Source organism: Anolis carolinensis, chromosome 1 (assembly GCF_035594765.1).
Source record: "Anolis carolinensis isolate JA03-04 chromosome 1, rAnoCar3.1.pri, whole genome shotgun sequence".
Taxonomy (NCBI): Eukaryota; Metazoa; Chordata; class Lepidosauria; order Squamata; family Dactyloidae; genus Anolis; species Anolis carolinensis.
The window spans coordinates 364,763,705-364,780,608 of NC_085841.1; the positions used below are offsets into that span (position 1 = coordinate 364,763,705).

General features: G+C 38.4%; 1 protein-coding gene across 3 annotated transcripts; it reads left to right on the forward strand.

Annotated features, from left to right (window-relative positions):
* The first annotated feature begins 286 nt into the window (after positions 1–286).
* Positions 287–15,765, forward strand: klhdc1 (kelch domain containing 1). 3 transcript variants are annotated; one of them, XR_010002255.1, is made up of 13 exons: positions 287–441; positions 2,447–2,517; positions 2,911–3,028; positions 4,048–4,166; positions 4,818–4,896; positions 5,460–5,543; positions 5,788–5,871; positions 6,522–6,580; positions 8,084–8,196; positions 9,753–9,825; positions 13,501–13,585; positions 14,341–14,937; positions 15,335–15,430. XR_010002255.1 is itself a non-coding variant. In XM_008121464.3 (13 exons), the coding sequence occupies exons 1-13, from the start codon at positions 325–327 to the stop codon at positions 15,507–15,509; spliced, it is 1,248 nt and encodes a 415-aa protein (XP_008119671.1). In that variant the 5' UTR covers positions 288–324; the 3' UTR covers positions 15,510–15,765. The 3 variants fall into 3 exon arrangements, 2 of the variants coding, with proteins under 2 accessions (XP_008119671.1, XP_003228042.1); XM_008121464.3 differs by having other exon boundaries at positions 288–441; positions 13,501–13,603; positions 14,885–14,937; positions 15,335–15,765; XM_003227994.4 differs by having other exon boundaries at positions 288–441; positions 14,885–14,937; positions 15,335–15,765.
* The last annotated feature ends 1,139 nt before the right edge of the window (positions 15,766–16,904 follow it).

Sequence of the window (16,904 nt, forward strand, 5' to 3'; positions counted from 1 at the left end):
TTCCATACAACTATGATATTTATTTCCCACATTCTAAAACCTAGTGGAGAAGCTGGTTTGGTGTTTGTTTATAATAATAATCATCATCATAACCATAATAATATATTAGTATTATTAGTGACACAAAGATATACAGTAGTATGACTCAGCAAACGAGATATAATATATTATTAATAATTATTAATATATTATATTATTAATAATATATTATTATTATTTTATTTTATTGAAACCAAAAAAAAAGGAAAAAAGAATATTCTCGCCAGCCCGATCGTGGTGCGCATGCGTGCCGGGCGCGGTTGCCTAGGCGACGCTATTCCCAAAATGGCGGCCGCCGCCGGTGCTGCTCCGCGACTGGAGCCGTTCTGTGTGGCCGAGGAGCGGAGCGGGCACTGCGCCGTGGCGGACGAGGGCTACCTCTACGTGTGGGGGGGATACGTGGTAAGGAAGAGAGGCAAAACAACAACACATAATTAAAATATTGTTATTTATTACGGCCTGTTCGCTGGCCGCCCGAGTTTACCTCAGGAGCAGAGTGCGCGGGCCAAGGCTCCAACTCGGTCGCTGATTGGCCCAGGGCTCCTGCCCAGTAGCCACACCCCCTTTATCTGTCTTAAAAGATTGAGCAGGCCTCTCAGGGTTGTGACTACAATAGGCATAGGCCAACTTGAACCCTCCAGATGTTTTGGACTACAACTCTCACAATTCCTTGTAGAATTGTGGCAGTAAAAGTCCAAAACATCTGGAGGGCGCAAGTTGGGCCATGCCTGATCTACACTGTAGATTAGAAGGAATGCAGTTTGACACCGCTTTAAACTGCTCTGGCTCCATGTTATGGAATTGTGGGAGCTATAGTTTGACAAAAGACCTTAGCTTTCCCTGCCAAGAAGTGTTGATGCTTCACCAAAGAAGGAAAACATGGGTTCACGAAGAAAGGAATAATCAGTTAGAAGTATTTATTTATTTATTTTATTAATTGTATATTATGTTTATACCCTACTTTCTCTCTCCATATGGAGACTCACAACTGAAAGCATTACAATACAACTTAAAATATACAGTTATACAAACAGTATTAAACATAATTAAAAGCCTATAAAATCACAGCAGCCCCTGACGATCTTAAAAGCCTTCTTCTTTAAAAGCCTGCCTGAATAAAAAGGTTTTAACCTTTCATATTTATATTTGTTACATACAGTAGAGTCTCACTTATCCAAGCCTCGCTTATCCAAGCTTCTGGATTATCCAAGCCATTTTTGTAGTCAATATTTTCATTACATTGTGATATTTTGGTGCGAAATTCGTAAATACAGTAATTACAACATAACATTACTGTGTATTGAACTACTTTTTCTGTTAAATTTGTTGTATAACATGATGTTTTGGTGCTTAATTTGTAAAACCATAACCTAATTTGATGTTTAATAGGCTTTTCCTTAATTCCTCCTTATTATCCAAGATATTCGCTTATCCAAGCTTCTGTCGGCCTGTTTAGCTTGGATAAGTGAGACTCTACTGTACTTATTTATATTTATTAATAATTTATTATTTATTATTTTATTTATTTATAAATATTTATATTTATTATATACTTATATTTATATATAATTATATCTATATATATTTATATTTTTATTTATATGTATATGTATATATTAATAATATATTATATTTTAGTGATTTGTATTGTTTATTAATATATTTTCTGAATGTATTCATTAAAAATGTATTATTATTTATTATTATATATATTATATGTATTATATACTTATTTATTTATGTATATTATATATTTATATTATATACTTATTTATTTATATTATATTTAGATAATTATATCTATATATATTTACAGTATATTGTATTTATATGTATATATGTATATATTATTAATAATATATTAGCATTTTTAGTTATTTATATTGTTTATTATTTAATTATTTATGTATTTTAAATGTTTAAAAATAATATTTGTTGCCATCAGTCTGAAGTGGTGAAGATATACTTTTCCTATGGACAGGCCTGTCCCATCCCACTGATGGCTGTCTATTATGACAGGGCTTTCATATCACACTGTAACATTGTTTTTAATTGTTTTTTTAACTTTTGCATTGCACTTTTTAAACTTGACTAAAGTGTGGGGTTGTTAGTTACCTTGAGTCCCCACAGGGAGAAAGGTATAAATAAACTTAATAATAACAGTAATAATAATAATTCACTGGAAGAACTCACCAGTTACACAAACTTGGACTTGGCTGGCTTTTGCACAGCTCATTCCACTCCTTGATACAAACAGTATTGTGTGTTTTACTTTTGTGTTCTTCAGCAGTCCAGATCACTTGCTCAGCATTTAAAATTTTGAAATGTTAAATATGTTGCTAGGCTCCTAGAAAACGAATATTTACATCGAAACTAATTAAAATTTATGTGCCCTTTTTTGCTGCAGTCCGTAGAAGAAAATGAAGTTTATTTGCCCAATGATGAGCTCTGGATTTATGAAATTGACAGTGGATTATGGTAAATCTCATTATTTTCCTTTGTTGTTTGTATTGCAATGTTTACCACATTTGTAATATTGCAATGGCCAATTTCTGATCACAGATTGTATTGCGAATATCTGATAAAACACAGTGAACCCAGCAATGCTTATAAGCAACAACCCTGCTGAATGAGATGAATGGAATATATTAGAGTGGTGTATACTGTTCAGTACCTAGAAGAAAAAATATACAGGAAGCCAAGTAGAAACCAATGTCTTACACCATTGTTATTGCCAAATTGAAAGATCAGTTAACCATATCTATACGTGTCAAATGCATTGCTTTTATTCATTTGGGTGACTTTTGGGGTTAGATACCTTCTAAAGTGGTTCTCAGTGGAAAATTGTGACTTGTGTTTGCTGAACTGCAGGTCGATGCACTTAATGGAAGGGGAGCTACCTCCATCCATGTCTGGAAGCTGCGGGTCTTGCATTAAGGGAAACTTCTTCCTCTTTGGAGGATTTGACGACAAAGGCTACAGCAATCGGGTACTAGCCCCCTTTGTTTTTTTAAATCCCTAATAAAGATTAAATACACTCGGGGTACCATGTATATATCAATCTGTGTTTGAACTCATCCCATTGGTTTTAAATAGTTCTCCCTTTCAGCTGCAAGACCTTCCCCTTGAAATATCACAAAATTCCTTTTAAAGCTTTTGCCCAGTTTCCAAAATGGTTTGCCATGGATGCAGAGTGTGCTGATGCATGAAACGACCAGGATAATTCTTTGTATTCTGTCACCAATATATTCATTTTGTTGTAAACTGTGACCAATGCATCTCTTTCAGAATTAATTGCTGCAGGCTTTTGATGGCAGAAAGACCCTATTTCAGCCAATTTAGGCCTCAAACCTGTAACTAAATTATATGACCCTTTAAAAGGGCCCCCATAATAATTAATTTCTGTGTTGCTTGTGGCCTAAACAAAATCAAATGTGGCAGGTTTCCTGCTTTTTCATTTGGATCCGTAGAAGTCATTGGTCTTTTAAAATTGAATTTCTATTTATGTAATTTATTTATATTTTGCGTTTTGGAACTTTTTGTGGGGAGAAATTAGACATGCTGAACCTCATCAATTAAAAATTGGTATAAGAGATTTAGATTGCCTAGTACCTTTGAAATTAGTGGGAATGGACAGCTTGATACCTAGGACCTAGATGGCTTCTTGTTTCTTTGTCCTTTTTAAAATCAGCTTGAAATGGCAAGCAGTTTCACTTTAATAGGAACAGAAAGCAGTTGAAAATATATCAGCTTTTTCATGACAGTGAGCTGCCCTTTACCTTTATGCTGCAGGTCTAAATGCAGCACAAAAGTTCTCCATTGCAGAGGAGAGCTGTTACTGTACTTCATTTAGAGAGTAGAAGGAAAATGAGTTGAGCCTTTAGCTTTTAAAACAACAGAGAAGTGAATGTTATTAATTGTTCTCTCCAGTCACCATTTTATGCCAATTAGCAGTTCATTTTTCTGGGATATTGCTGTCTGTTGAAAGTGTTCTAATTTCCTTTAAAGCTCTATTATGTTAATTTGCGATCAAGAAATGGAACCTATTTGTGGAAAAAAATCACAGACTTTAAAGGCCAGCCTCCTACACCACGGGACAAATTGGCCTGCTGGGTGTATAAAGACAGGTAATTGTCACGTGGGGCTCCTTCGCAATCGGGGAGGAGGTGGTGTTAGCGGGGGACAAGTCAATCTTTGGCGTTATAAGCATTACCCTGCGCTCTTCATTTCCCCAAATTTCATTTCTTCCACTTATAAAATGGGAGTCCTGCCGATATCAACATCTTTAAGTTATATATGATACCCCAAAATTGCAATAAAATGCTCTTAAATGACAGTGGCTAACATTTTCATTCACTCACAAGGAATAAGTGATTCCAGTGCAAACTTGATTCTGCTTTAAAAAAAAAAAAACTCCACAGGAATATTAGCATATCGTGGACACAAGCTTCCTAGAATAAATTCTCTGATCAAGTAGCTCCTTGAACAATATTGGATAAGGGGTCATAGAACCCTAGAGTTGGAGGAGACCCCCAGGACCATCCAGTTCATCCCCCTTCTTTTGCCAGGCAGGAAGAAACACAATTGTAGCACCAACAACAGATGGCCATCCAGCCTCTGCTTAACAACCTCCAAAGAAGGAGACTCTGATGCCCAAAGAGATGAAAAAGGTGATACAGGGACTGCCAAAGAACTATTGTCAAATCAGGCAAAAATAAATGGTGTCTTAGGTCGACCAGAAAAGAATTAATTGGTGGTTTTATTTCTGATCTTTTCAGACTAATCTATTTTGGAGGATATGGTTGTAGAAAACAGAGTGAGCTGAGTGACTGTTTTGATGTTCATGATGCGTTTTGGGTAAGAGATGCAATCTTATTGGTGCTTTTATTATTGTGTTGTGATAGATTAGTGTGTTGGCTGCAGTGTGTAAGTGTGTAAAATAAGCAATAAATATATTTTTATAAATATAAATGAAAGGTTTTATAAAATATGTTGTATCCCCATACACTTATTTATTATAATTTATGTGGGTGTCTGTATCTCTTATCAGGAGTTGTTTTAACATCTGGTTTGATAGCAAAACTGAATTACTGTGTTGAAAAATGATGCATGTCTCTAAAAAGTGTGTCACCAACATGAAACATTTGGAATGCTGTGTTATAAGGGCACAAGAAGAGCTGGGCTGGAGTCACCAAAGGGTATAGAGAGCAAAGACTCCTCTGGCCCAACATTTACTTCCCACAGTCACGGAATTTCTGTGGGAAACCTACAGGTGCTCCCACCCATCTTCCCCAAAAACTTACTCAGAGACATGCTGTGTTATAAGACATCTAGCCTTTACGGTTAATGGTCTACAACTGCCTTATCTTCCATGTATTTTGCTATTCTTTCCATATCTGGCCACTCTGTTCCTGTTTTAGGAAGGCCAGATGTTCTGGGGTTGGCACAACGATGTACATGTTTTTGACACCACTAAAAAAACCTGGTATCAGCCAACAATTAAAGTAAGTTTGATTTGGTACATTCAACCTTTCTTGGTTGTTGTCTTTTTTACATTCCAGATATGTTTTTACGTTTCCTCTTGGAATGATAAGAATGTTAAAAAAAAACCCTTAACAAGAGGCATGGGCAAACTTGGGACCTCCAGGTGTTTTGGACAGAAACTCCCACAATTCCTAACAGTCCAAAACACCTGGAGGGCCCAAGCTTGCCCATGCCTGGTCTACATCCTTCTATCTTTCCTTGCAGCATGGAGTCCCTCCTCAGCCACGAGCAGCGCATTCATGTGCCGTACTGGGAAATAAAGGCTACGTGTTTGGAGGACGGGTTCTGGTTTGTACTTGTCTAACATTCACTCCTTTACAAACAAAAAAAAGTGGGTGAAGTTGTTGATTTAGTACAGAAAAAGGAGTAGGCAGATCATTTTGAAACAATCTACTATGTAACACTATGATTTTTGTTCCTCGGTTATAAATGTCATTTCCTAAGTGGTTCTATCATCAAAACATGGAAAAGGTTTGTTAAACTGCAAAATGTTGTTTTTGTGGGCCATGCTGCAGAACATTTTGCTATAGTTTTCCAATGAATATCTAGTTGGTGAAGTTAAAGGTTATAGGAAAAGAGGAAGACCACATTACAGGTGAATTGGCTCAGTTAAAGAAACTACAGTTGTGAACTTGCAGAGCCAGAGCAGTGAAGATGATGACTGGAACACTTGGGGGTCCCTCATTCGTGAAATTGCCATAAACCAGAATTGACCTAGAGGCAAATATTAGCATAAACAATCTTACTTAACAAGCACTTCTTAACAAACACAAGCACTTCTTTTCCTATGCTTCCCTTCACCAAGGCCAAAGCAGCATGCCATTCAGTTTGCAGGTTATGTTTCAGTGTTCAGAAGTGGATCAGGCTGGATCTTGCATGTTGCTATCCTTTGAAAGAATCGTATGGTCACATTTGCCCTTTTTAATTTTTTTTAATAGCAAACACGGATGGACGATTTACATTCTCTAAATTTAGATAGCTGGGTGTGGTCTGGAAAGTAAGTTGTTTTGCCTTACGTCATTCTTTTTCTGGGTTGTTGTATGTTCGACAACACATTCTTTTTCTGCTTGACAAACCACATTAAATGTTATTTGCCATTGATTTTTGACTATGTAGTTCGCCAACCAGCTAACATTTGAGTAATGGGAGAAACATGATGATGATGGAAAGGTTTTATCTAATGGCCATAGATCAGGCATGGGCAAACTTTGGCCCTCTAGGTGTTTTGGACTTCCACAATTCCTAACAGCCTGATATATATATATATACACACACACACACACACACACACACACACACACATACAGTAGAGTCTCGCTTATCCAACATAAACGGACCGGTAGAATGTTGGATAAGCAAAAATGTTGGATAATAAGGAGAGATGTAGTAATTAATGTATTTATGAAATTAGCACCAAAACATCGCAATGTATTGAGAACATTGACTACAAAAACATTGATTACTAAAAGGCAAACTGCGTTGGATAATCCAGAATGTTGGATAAGCGAATGTTGGATAAGTGAGACTCTACTGTGTATGTATATCTATATATATCCCGATATATATGGTTGTGAATACCAGGGAGAATATCCAGGCAAATAGGCATTTTTCATGAGATGTTAAGGGCGCACCATCTGATTCAACAGAAAAGCAAGAAAGACATGAAAACTAGAGTGTTGTGCATTAACTTGTGACAGTATTTAGTGGTCAGACACATCTTTTCTTGAGCTGTAAATTAGGAAGCACTGTTTGCAGCCTACTGTTTGCCTTATTGTTCAGTGAAACTGCAGAACTGAAGGTCCTCTTACAGCTAGCTTCAAGCTAGCTCTCAAGGTGCATCTACGCTGTAGAATTTATCCAGTTTGATCTTACTTTCACTGCCGTGGCTCCATGCAGTGAAATCCTGGGAGTTGTAGTTTTATAAGGACTTTCAGGATTCTGTGCCATCGAGTACTAGTGCCGCTCCAAATTACAAATCCCAGGATTCCATAGCATTGAGCCATGGCAGTTAATGTGGTATCACACCGGATGAGTCCATGTATTAGAAGAAAGACAGGATAAAAGTAAATTAATACAAATGGAAATAAATAAGTGTGGGACCAGACTTTGTTGCCATCATGAGTAAGCAAGCACTCTGTTAGCTAACACTAAGCGGTGGCTTCAGAACATAGTTCATGGAATCATAGAGTTAGAAGCGACTACATGGGCCATCTAGTCCAACCCCCTGTCATGCAGGAAAAGCACTGTCAAAGTATTCCTGACAGATGGCCATCCAGCCTCTGTTTAAAAGCCTCAAGGAAGGAGCTTCCACCAGTCTCCAAGGGAGACAGTTCTACTGCTAAACAGCTCTTCTTACAGTCAGGAAGTTCTTCCTCATGTTCAGGTGGAATCTCCATTCCGGTAATTTTGTCATTGATAAATGTGTTAATGCTACCGCAGTCATGGTTTTCTTTGTTTCCTGAATGATGTCTATTTTGGGCTCTCTTTTTTTGTTACATAGAATTAATACGACTGGAGAGAAACCCAGAAGCAGATCATGGCACACGTTGACCCCTGTAACGGATGACAGGCTTTTCCTGTTTGGTGGACTGAGTTCAGACAATGTGCCCTTAAGTAAGTACGTACGTAGTTTGTGCTCAGAATTATTCTTCCCATAAGTTTTTATGATGCATTAGAATAATTCACACAAAAAAGGAGAACAAAGAACGGGATGATTTCTGGTTAGTTAATTAGAAACTAATTAACTTGCTCCCACCTCCGTCACAAGCGCGGTTGGTGGGGACGAGAGAGAGGGCCTTCTCCGTGGTGGCCCCCCGGCTCTGGAACTCGCTCCCCAGGGAAATCAGGCAAGCCCCCACCCTGGTAGCATTCAGGAAGAGCTTGAAAACGTGGCTCTTTACTCAGGCCTTTAATTAAAGATTGCTCATCCCCATAGCAATCTGTATCTGTGACCATTCCTGTACTGGTTTGCACTTTTTACCTTTGTCAACTTGATAAAGACACAGGGTCTATTCCCATCCCAATTTGCACTTCCAAGAATTGGCAGCACTTTATCAGTCACCTCGTGTTTACAATATTTATATGGTGCACCTTACCCAGTCTACTTTTACAACCTCTCCATTTTAATCCATGTTTTTATTAGTTCTTGTCATTTGTTTTTATTGGCTAACGTTTAAATTTTTATAATTGTGCATGTTTTTTGTCTATTGTTGTGTTTTATATTGCTATTGTTTTGATTCAGGCTTGGCCCCATGTAAGCCGCCCTGAGTCCCCTTTGGGGAGATAGAGGCGGGGTATAAAAATAAAATTATTATTATTATTATTATTATTATTATTATTATTATTATTATTATTATTATTAATTAGAACTATATAAATGTCTACTATGTCACCGAGGAAGAGGAAGGGAATTGAGGGGGAAGAGAAACCTTATATTTGTTATAATTATTGCCATACATCTATATCTTCAACTCAAGTACTGTTATACCCATTGTCTAAATTTTTGAAAGTTCCATATATCCTCTATAACATAAATCATTGAAGTTGTATTGCAAAGTGGGTGCAAGCTCTATCTGGTGTAATCCTTGGCCTAAAATGCTAATACCGTACTCTAGTTAATGGTTATACTCAGAGCTGAAGCAGAGTTGCTAAAGTTAGTCTTTCAGCCTATAACTCCCAGAGTCCTTGACACAACCTTTACAAGCTTTAGCCTGAACCTAATCTTCTGCCCAGTCAAACCCAGTCTTCAGCCAGCAAAAGGAGGATTGTCAGAAACTGAGCTGGTATTCAATGAGGAAAGCATCACTGTGCCTTATGAAAGACACATCTCCCAGCCAAAAAGAGACGTCAACTCTGAAAGGCACAAGGCTTGCTTTCCTCAAGCAATATAAATGGTCACCACCTTGTGCTAAAACTTTTACTAAAATGGAGAAGAATTTTTCAAAAACGGGGAATATACGGGATGCAAACCAGGCTTTCAAAGGGGGAAAAGACAGAGCCCAGTGGTCAAGCACTAGCTGCTCCTGACTCCTGGACAGGATGGGCCTGCTTTTACCTACTCCTTTACTTCTTTCATGTTCATCAGAAGATATCATGTGTTTTTCAGTAACTATTAATGATTTCAAAGCCAAAGAATTAGCATTAATCCAAGCATCTTTCTTTATTTACAGGTGATGGCTGGATTTATAGTGTCAAAAGCAACGAATGGCAACAACTGACATACTTACCAAAGAGTAGACCTAGGTATTAAAAAGCTTGTCAACATTTGCTGAAGTTGAGGAAAGTATAAAGTGTATTGTTAGAACATAAGTGTATTGTGACCTTAGGCAGTGATTGGGGGGAGGGGTCCATTTATATGATCCAAATCACTTATTTTTTGTAAAAACATTAACTGAATACACTTTTCAGTTTGTGTTTTATACAACTTTAGCCTGTATCTTTAATGGAATTATTAACATATTTTAAGTCCTTTCCCCCAGCAACATTGCACCAAAATTTATCTTTAACTCTTTTTGTGAAGAAATTTAGGGTATAATTTTTGTCTGCATTTGGACCTATTAGAAACATAAAGACAAAGGCTATTTGTTTAATGTCTAGACTTCCATCCTACCACTTTATTTATAGGAAAAGTCTCACAGTTTTTAGCAGAAATTACTTTTTTGTTAGATGTTTGTTAGGATGGCATTCTTAGAAGCCTCGGTTTAAATAAATATCCAAGAAGCCTGATTTAAATAATTATCTGTTTGTATGTGGATAATACAGACAATGACAAAGGAGCGAGATTACATTTATGTTAGGTGTGTGTGTTTGTGTGTGGCCTCTTCTCAGATATGGGCAAATTTCAGCCCTTCAGGTGTTTTGGACTTCAACTCCCACAATTCCTAACAGCCTACTGGCTGTTATGAATTCTGGGAGTTGGAGTCCAAAACACTTGGTGGGCCCAAGTTTGCCCATGCCTGCAAATGTGGACTCAAAGGACGGGATGGATTGGAACCCTCAGGTGGGCACTACTCCATTCCCAAATCCAATTGTAGCTTCCAGGCTCACAGAAGTTTGTCCCAGTTGAGCCGCAGCAATTATTATTATCCCCCCTCTGCTTTTTAAGATCCTTTAAAATGTGAAATCCTTTAAAATGAAAATGTGGAGATTACAGGGCAGTGCATAGATATGACTATACTTACCAAATCTTCTACTATTGTATCATTATTAGGTATAAAATTAATCTCCAGCAGGCTAAAACCTTTGTATTCATACAGGCCTTTAAAGAAGAAGGTTTTAAAGATCAATTCAGGGGGTGCTGTGGTTTTTAACTTTCAATATGTTTTAATGATTTTTAACTGGAATGTTTAATAGTATTTTAAATTGTATGCTGATGCCTTTATGTTAAGCCACTTTGAGTCTCCTTCTGGACTTGATCTTAAAAAACTTCTAGCTTGTCAATATTCTTCTTAGAATAGAGTTGTAAGAGACCATATAGGCCATCTAGTCCAGCCCCCTTCTGCCATGCAAGAAAAGCACAATCAAAGTACCCCTTTGCCCAGAACTGGACACAGGGCTATTATTCCAGGCTGTGATACACACACACAAACACACTGGTTTCCTAACCATGGTTAGCTGGTCAGGAACATTATGTCTTCACTGAGCTTGTTTGAGACAAATCAGGTGAAGAATTGACTGCTTCCATTGTGGAAGGTTCTTTCTAGAAAGACCTCCCTCTTGTCCTTTTGGTAATTAGATAAGACCCTGTTTTCCTGAGGGTTTTCCTCTCTGGATGTTCCCTCTCTGCAACCAGATTTTCCTACAGATATTATTTTCTCCCTTCTCCTCTGGTTTGCTGGGTTTTTCCTATCATCATCCAGAGACAAGCGTGCTGTGTCTTGAAAACCTAGCAATATCTAATGTAAACAAAACTGGATATGACTTCAGAGTAGGCATGGGCAAACTTTGGCCCTCCCTCCAGGTGTTTTGGACTTCAACTCCCACAATTCCTAACAGCCAGAGGACCAAAGTTTGGCCATTCCTGCTTCAGAGTATTTGAATTGCATCGGGTATTACCATTCTAGGTGGAGAGTTTGGTATTTTTGAAAAGATAAGTACATTGTTCCTTGAGCTGATTAACGATACCAATAACATGCTTTATTAGAATGTCTAGGTGCTAAGTTAGAGCAGCTGTGAGAGGACAGAAAACCCTGTGTCAGTCTGTAGCAAAAAGACCTCACTCAGGTTGCAAGCTAGGAGTCAAGGCAGAGGACAGAGTCCAGGCAGGAAAGGCTTTCCAGTGAGTCCCTCCCGCGAAGCTCCAGCGCAGGCCAGTTCCCCAAAGCAGAGATAAGACAGACAGACAGAGCTACCCTCAGGCAGGACGAGGAAGACGAGAACAGGTGGGATACAGCGGAGAGCAAGGAGTGTGGCGCATATATGTGTTCTGGAATGCAGTGAAGTAAGAAAGCACTCTTGAGCACTGAGTCATCCATCTCCTTGCCCATATTATTATTGGCAGTAATAAAATCAAAGGGAACACGTTATGTGCAAGTTGCAATCAGAAAATGTGACTCAGTGCAGGGAAGCGCTCCTAAAAGAATGTTTTGATTAGAAACGTGTTGAATTATTGTATGCTTTTGTGTATTGTGTATGTCTGTTTTGATTGTGCTGTTTGCAGAATGACCAGATTTACATTTTCTTTGTGGCCCTTTTCTTCTTGTCTTGCTTTCTGTCATACACGTTCCTTCCTTCCTTCCTTCCTTCCTTCCTTCCTTCCTTCCTTCCTTCCTTCCTTTCTTTCTTTCTTTCTTTCTTTCTCTTTTTTGTTCTTCCCTCATTTAATCCCTTTTTTCTTCCTTTTTTTCCTTTTCACTTATTTTCCTTTCTTTCCTTCCTTCCTTTCCTTTTTCTACCTTCCTTCTTTCTTTCCTTCCTTCTCTCCCTCCTTTCTCTCTCTCTTTTTCCTTTATTTTCTCCCTCCCTCCCTCATACATGTCACTTATCAGCAGCCAATCTGCTTCATTCCTTTTCTTTCTCAGTCATGTGACAGAGGGCCACTTCACCCAGCCACAGCCAGTCAGCTTGGTTCCTCTTTTTTCCCTTCTGCTCTTGGCCCAAAAGGATGACATTTTTGGCTCAAACCCCAAAATTCATTTAAGTTGAATTATGAAAGTTCTGTGTGCCATCAAGTTACAGAAAAGAAACCTTAGTGGTTTCAACCAACATAATATGTTGACTTTTATACACAGATTTATACCCTGCTTTCACGCAAAAGATTGGGATTCTTAACCAGAGTAGAGGTTCTCATGTATGTGAGCTGTGTTTAGCTTAAATATCGAATAAGCAGTCTCTTCAGATAAATAGGTTTTTAATGTTTGCTGTGCTCACCCTGAAGGTCTTGCCATTTTGATAGCCATGCCGGGATGATATTGGGAGTTGGCTAGGCCATTAGTGTGGGCCACAGGGATCAAGAAAAAAAAACCTTTTTGGCCAAGTGCATATTAAATTCTGATTTTTCAAGGAAGCACTCTTATCCTGAATGTGTCTCACTGAACCAGAGCTTTTGGGCTGGAGATAACATTGAATACATGCATTGTAAATGTCTTAATACTTGAGTTTGGCTAAAAAGAGCAAGTCTAGTGAATACAAGGTTAGTATATTGGCATGTGACTTGAACATGCAAATCTTAAGTCATGGCTGATGAGTCAAAACGTTTTTCCAACCCATTTGACTTGCCAGTTAATTCCTGCTAAGAAAGACTGCTCAGTTGCAATAAATCTCTTTTGGGACATTAAGGAGGGAACCTGACAACGTAAGTGTGAGGAATGCACTGCAACGCTAGAAATTAAAATAAAATGGATACTTAACAGTAATAATTATGGAGAAATTTTTAAAAAGGTACCTGAGAATTTAGTGTAACTGTAACCTGTTTTTTAGGTTGTGGCACACAGCTTGTCTTGGGAAAGAAGCGGAGGTGATGGTCTTTGGAGGGAGCAAAGATGACCTGCATTTCCTTGACACGGTCCGTATGCAGAACAATGTGGGTTAAATATGGTACCATTCCTGATAGAGCAAGCATGGGCCAACTTGGACCCTCCAGGAGACTCAGGGCAGATCACAGAACACATATACGGCAAACATTTAATGCCGTTTATACACTGACAAGACAGACAATTGTACATAGAGAGGTGTGTGTGTGTGTGTGTGTGTGTGTGTACACACACACACATACATACATACATACATACATACATATATATATATTTATTTCCCCGTCTTCCGCATCTTAGAGACTTGTGCTTGGTTCTGGCTGGGGGAGGGGGGTGCTGTTGCTCCATCCCTCTGTCAAAGTTTTTGTTTATTTTCATAAACTTCCTCTTTTGATGGAATCGCTAGCATTTTTCTGGCATTTCCTTATGGGTGGCTTAAAATACCTCGCTGCTTTTAAGCAGTACCTGTTTATCCACTCACATTTTGCTTTCGAACTGCTATGTAGGTGTAAGCTGGGCTACAGCCAGGAGCTCACCCTGACCCAGGCTTTGAACTGTCAACCTTTTGGTTGACAAAGTTTATTGCAGCTGGTGGTTTAACCTGCTGTGCTAAAGCCTGGGCAATACAATGATATTTAATTCTGCTTTAATGTTTATACATTTGCAGATTTTATATTGTATTGAAATGCTTTTGAGTCTCCTTTGGGTCTCCTTGTACAGAGAAAAAGTGGGGTATAAATTATAATAATAATAATAATAATAATAATAATAATAATAACCAGTGCAGGTGGTTCCGGTGGTGATGGGCACACTGGGTGCCGTGCCAAAAGATCTCAGCCGGCATTTGGAAACAATAGACATTGACAAAATTACGATCTGCCAACTGCAAAAGGCCACCCTACTGGGATCTGCGCGCATCATCCGAAAATACATCACATAGACACTTGGGAAGTGTTCGACTTATGATTTTGTAATACGAAATCCAGCATATCTATCTTGTTTGCTGTGTCATAATAAAATAATAATAGTTTATATTATAATTATTATTACTACTACAACTACTACTCTTCAAGCCTATGGGAATAGCTGATAACAAGCACATCTAGCCAAACATTGCTTTAATTTAATGGTAGCTGCTACACAAATTGCATTATTGAGTTTTCTTTTCATTTTTATTAACATTGTTAATATTATTATACACAATCTATACTGGCTTGAAATATATACACACGCACACACACACACGCTCAGAGTAGAAGTGTAGACAACCATTCTTTGAAAAAAATCGCTTAAATCGACAAATAACTTTTGTTTATTGTGTTCTTGCTCAGGGACACTGCAGTGATTTACTGATTTTTCAGACACAGCCATACTCGCTTCTCAGGTAAGTTGCAGATAGAGGATGGATGGCATTACATTTCAGTAGCACATCTTCTCCAGGAGGAAACAAGACCCATATGGCCTAGTTTACAGGCATGGGCCAACTTGGGCCCTCCCTCCAGGTGTTTTGGACTCCAACTCCCAGCATTCCTAACAGCCTCGGGCCCCTTCCTATTCCCCCTTGGCCGCTTAAGCGGCCAAGGGGGAAAAGGAAAGGGCCCGAGGCTGTTAGGAATGCTGGGAGTTGGAGTCCAAAACACCTGGAGGGAGGGCCCAAGTTGGCCTATGTCTGCTGTATCCCAAGACTGAGAGAATAAGGGAAGGGGAGCATATATTTTGATATTTTTATGTTGTCAAAGTGATTTATCCCCCTGTTGTAATGCTGGTATTCTTCCTCCCAGACTTAGCCTCGACTGCATTGGCCGAAATGCCATCCTCTTAGAGAGCCAAATGGCTCTCCTTCCACCTCGGCTCCTGGAGGAAGCGCTGGATAAAATCACTTTTTGGTCGGCTGCAAATTATCGCCAAGAAAAAAAGGCCAAAGCCGAATACCTGGAGGAGACCAGCGCCTCTTAGCAACCCTTTTGGATGGACTTGCACCACGGGACTGTTGTTTGAGGTTATTTAAAAGTGTTATTGTTCAACTCTTCGATGGGCCTGAATGCCTAAGGCTTGGAACGGCACTGCATTTTTTTGTTGTGTCACAAAGCAGGTCCCAACAACACAACAGTTCCACTTGGACGGCACAGAATAGCATTCTGGCGATCTTCTGAACCTGTTCCTAGATTGATGTGTTGATCAGATGGTTATTAAAGCTAAATATTTAAATGAGGATCCAGAAGGGTTGCTGTGAATTTTTGGGGCTGTATCATCATGTTCCAGCAGCATTCTCTCTCCTAATGTTTCACCTGCATATGTGGCTGGCATTCTCAGAGGTTCTGTTGGCAGGGAGGCAAGTGGAGTGTATATATATCTGTGGAATGTCCTTTTGGAAAATGGAAATCTCCACAACCTTTTGGAGATTTTTTGACCTTTGGAAAGGCATGACCTTATTAGAAGTCACAACGTTTTGAAAAATGATGCCATAACTTTTTGGGAAAACGGCGTTTGTGCAAGGCAATTAGGTTTCTCAGCTGTCAAACTGATGTACCAAAATATAATAATAATAATAATAATAATAATAACTTTATTTTTATACCCCGCCCCATCTCCCCAATGGGGACTCGGAGCGGCTTACATGGGGACCAAGCCCGAAACATACAACAATAAAATGATAAAACAATTATTCCAACAGTAAAACATCAATATATCTCTTTGAAGTGTTAGGGACAAAGATATGCTAATGCACAAAACACACACACACACACATATATAGCAGAGTTTCAGAAGTGTTCTTTTAAGCTGGCCAAAAAGCATCTACTCTCCCTTAAAACATCTTAGATTAAATCATGCTCTCAAGAGACCAAAATAAGCAGGCTTCTTCAAAAGTAACATAGTTGGTTTACTCACAAACTTCATGTATTCAGCATACAGGTACTTATCAATATAGTTACAGATAGGATTTGAAGTAGTTTTTCTGTAAAAATATTACAGTAGAGTCTGACTTATCCAAGCTAAACGTGTCAGCAGAAGCTTGGATAAGTGAATATGTTGGATAATAAGGAGGGATTAAGGAAACGCCTATTAAACATCAAATTAGGTTATGATTTTACAAATTAAGCACCAAAACATCATGTTATACAACAAATTTGACAGAAAAAGTAATTCAATACGCAGTAATGTTATGTTGTAATTACTGTATTTACGAATTTAGCACCAAAATATCATGATGTATTGAAAACATTGACTACAAAAATGGCTTGGATAATCCAGAAGCCTGGATAAGCGAGGCTTGGATAAGTGAGACTCTACTGTGTGTGTATGTATGTATGTATGTATGTGTGTATATAATGTATGTATACTTTTGCTTAT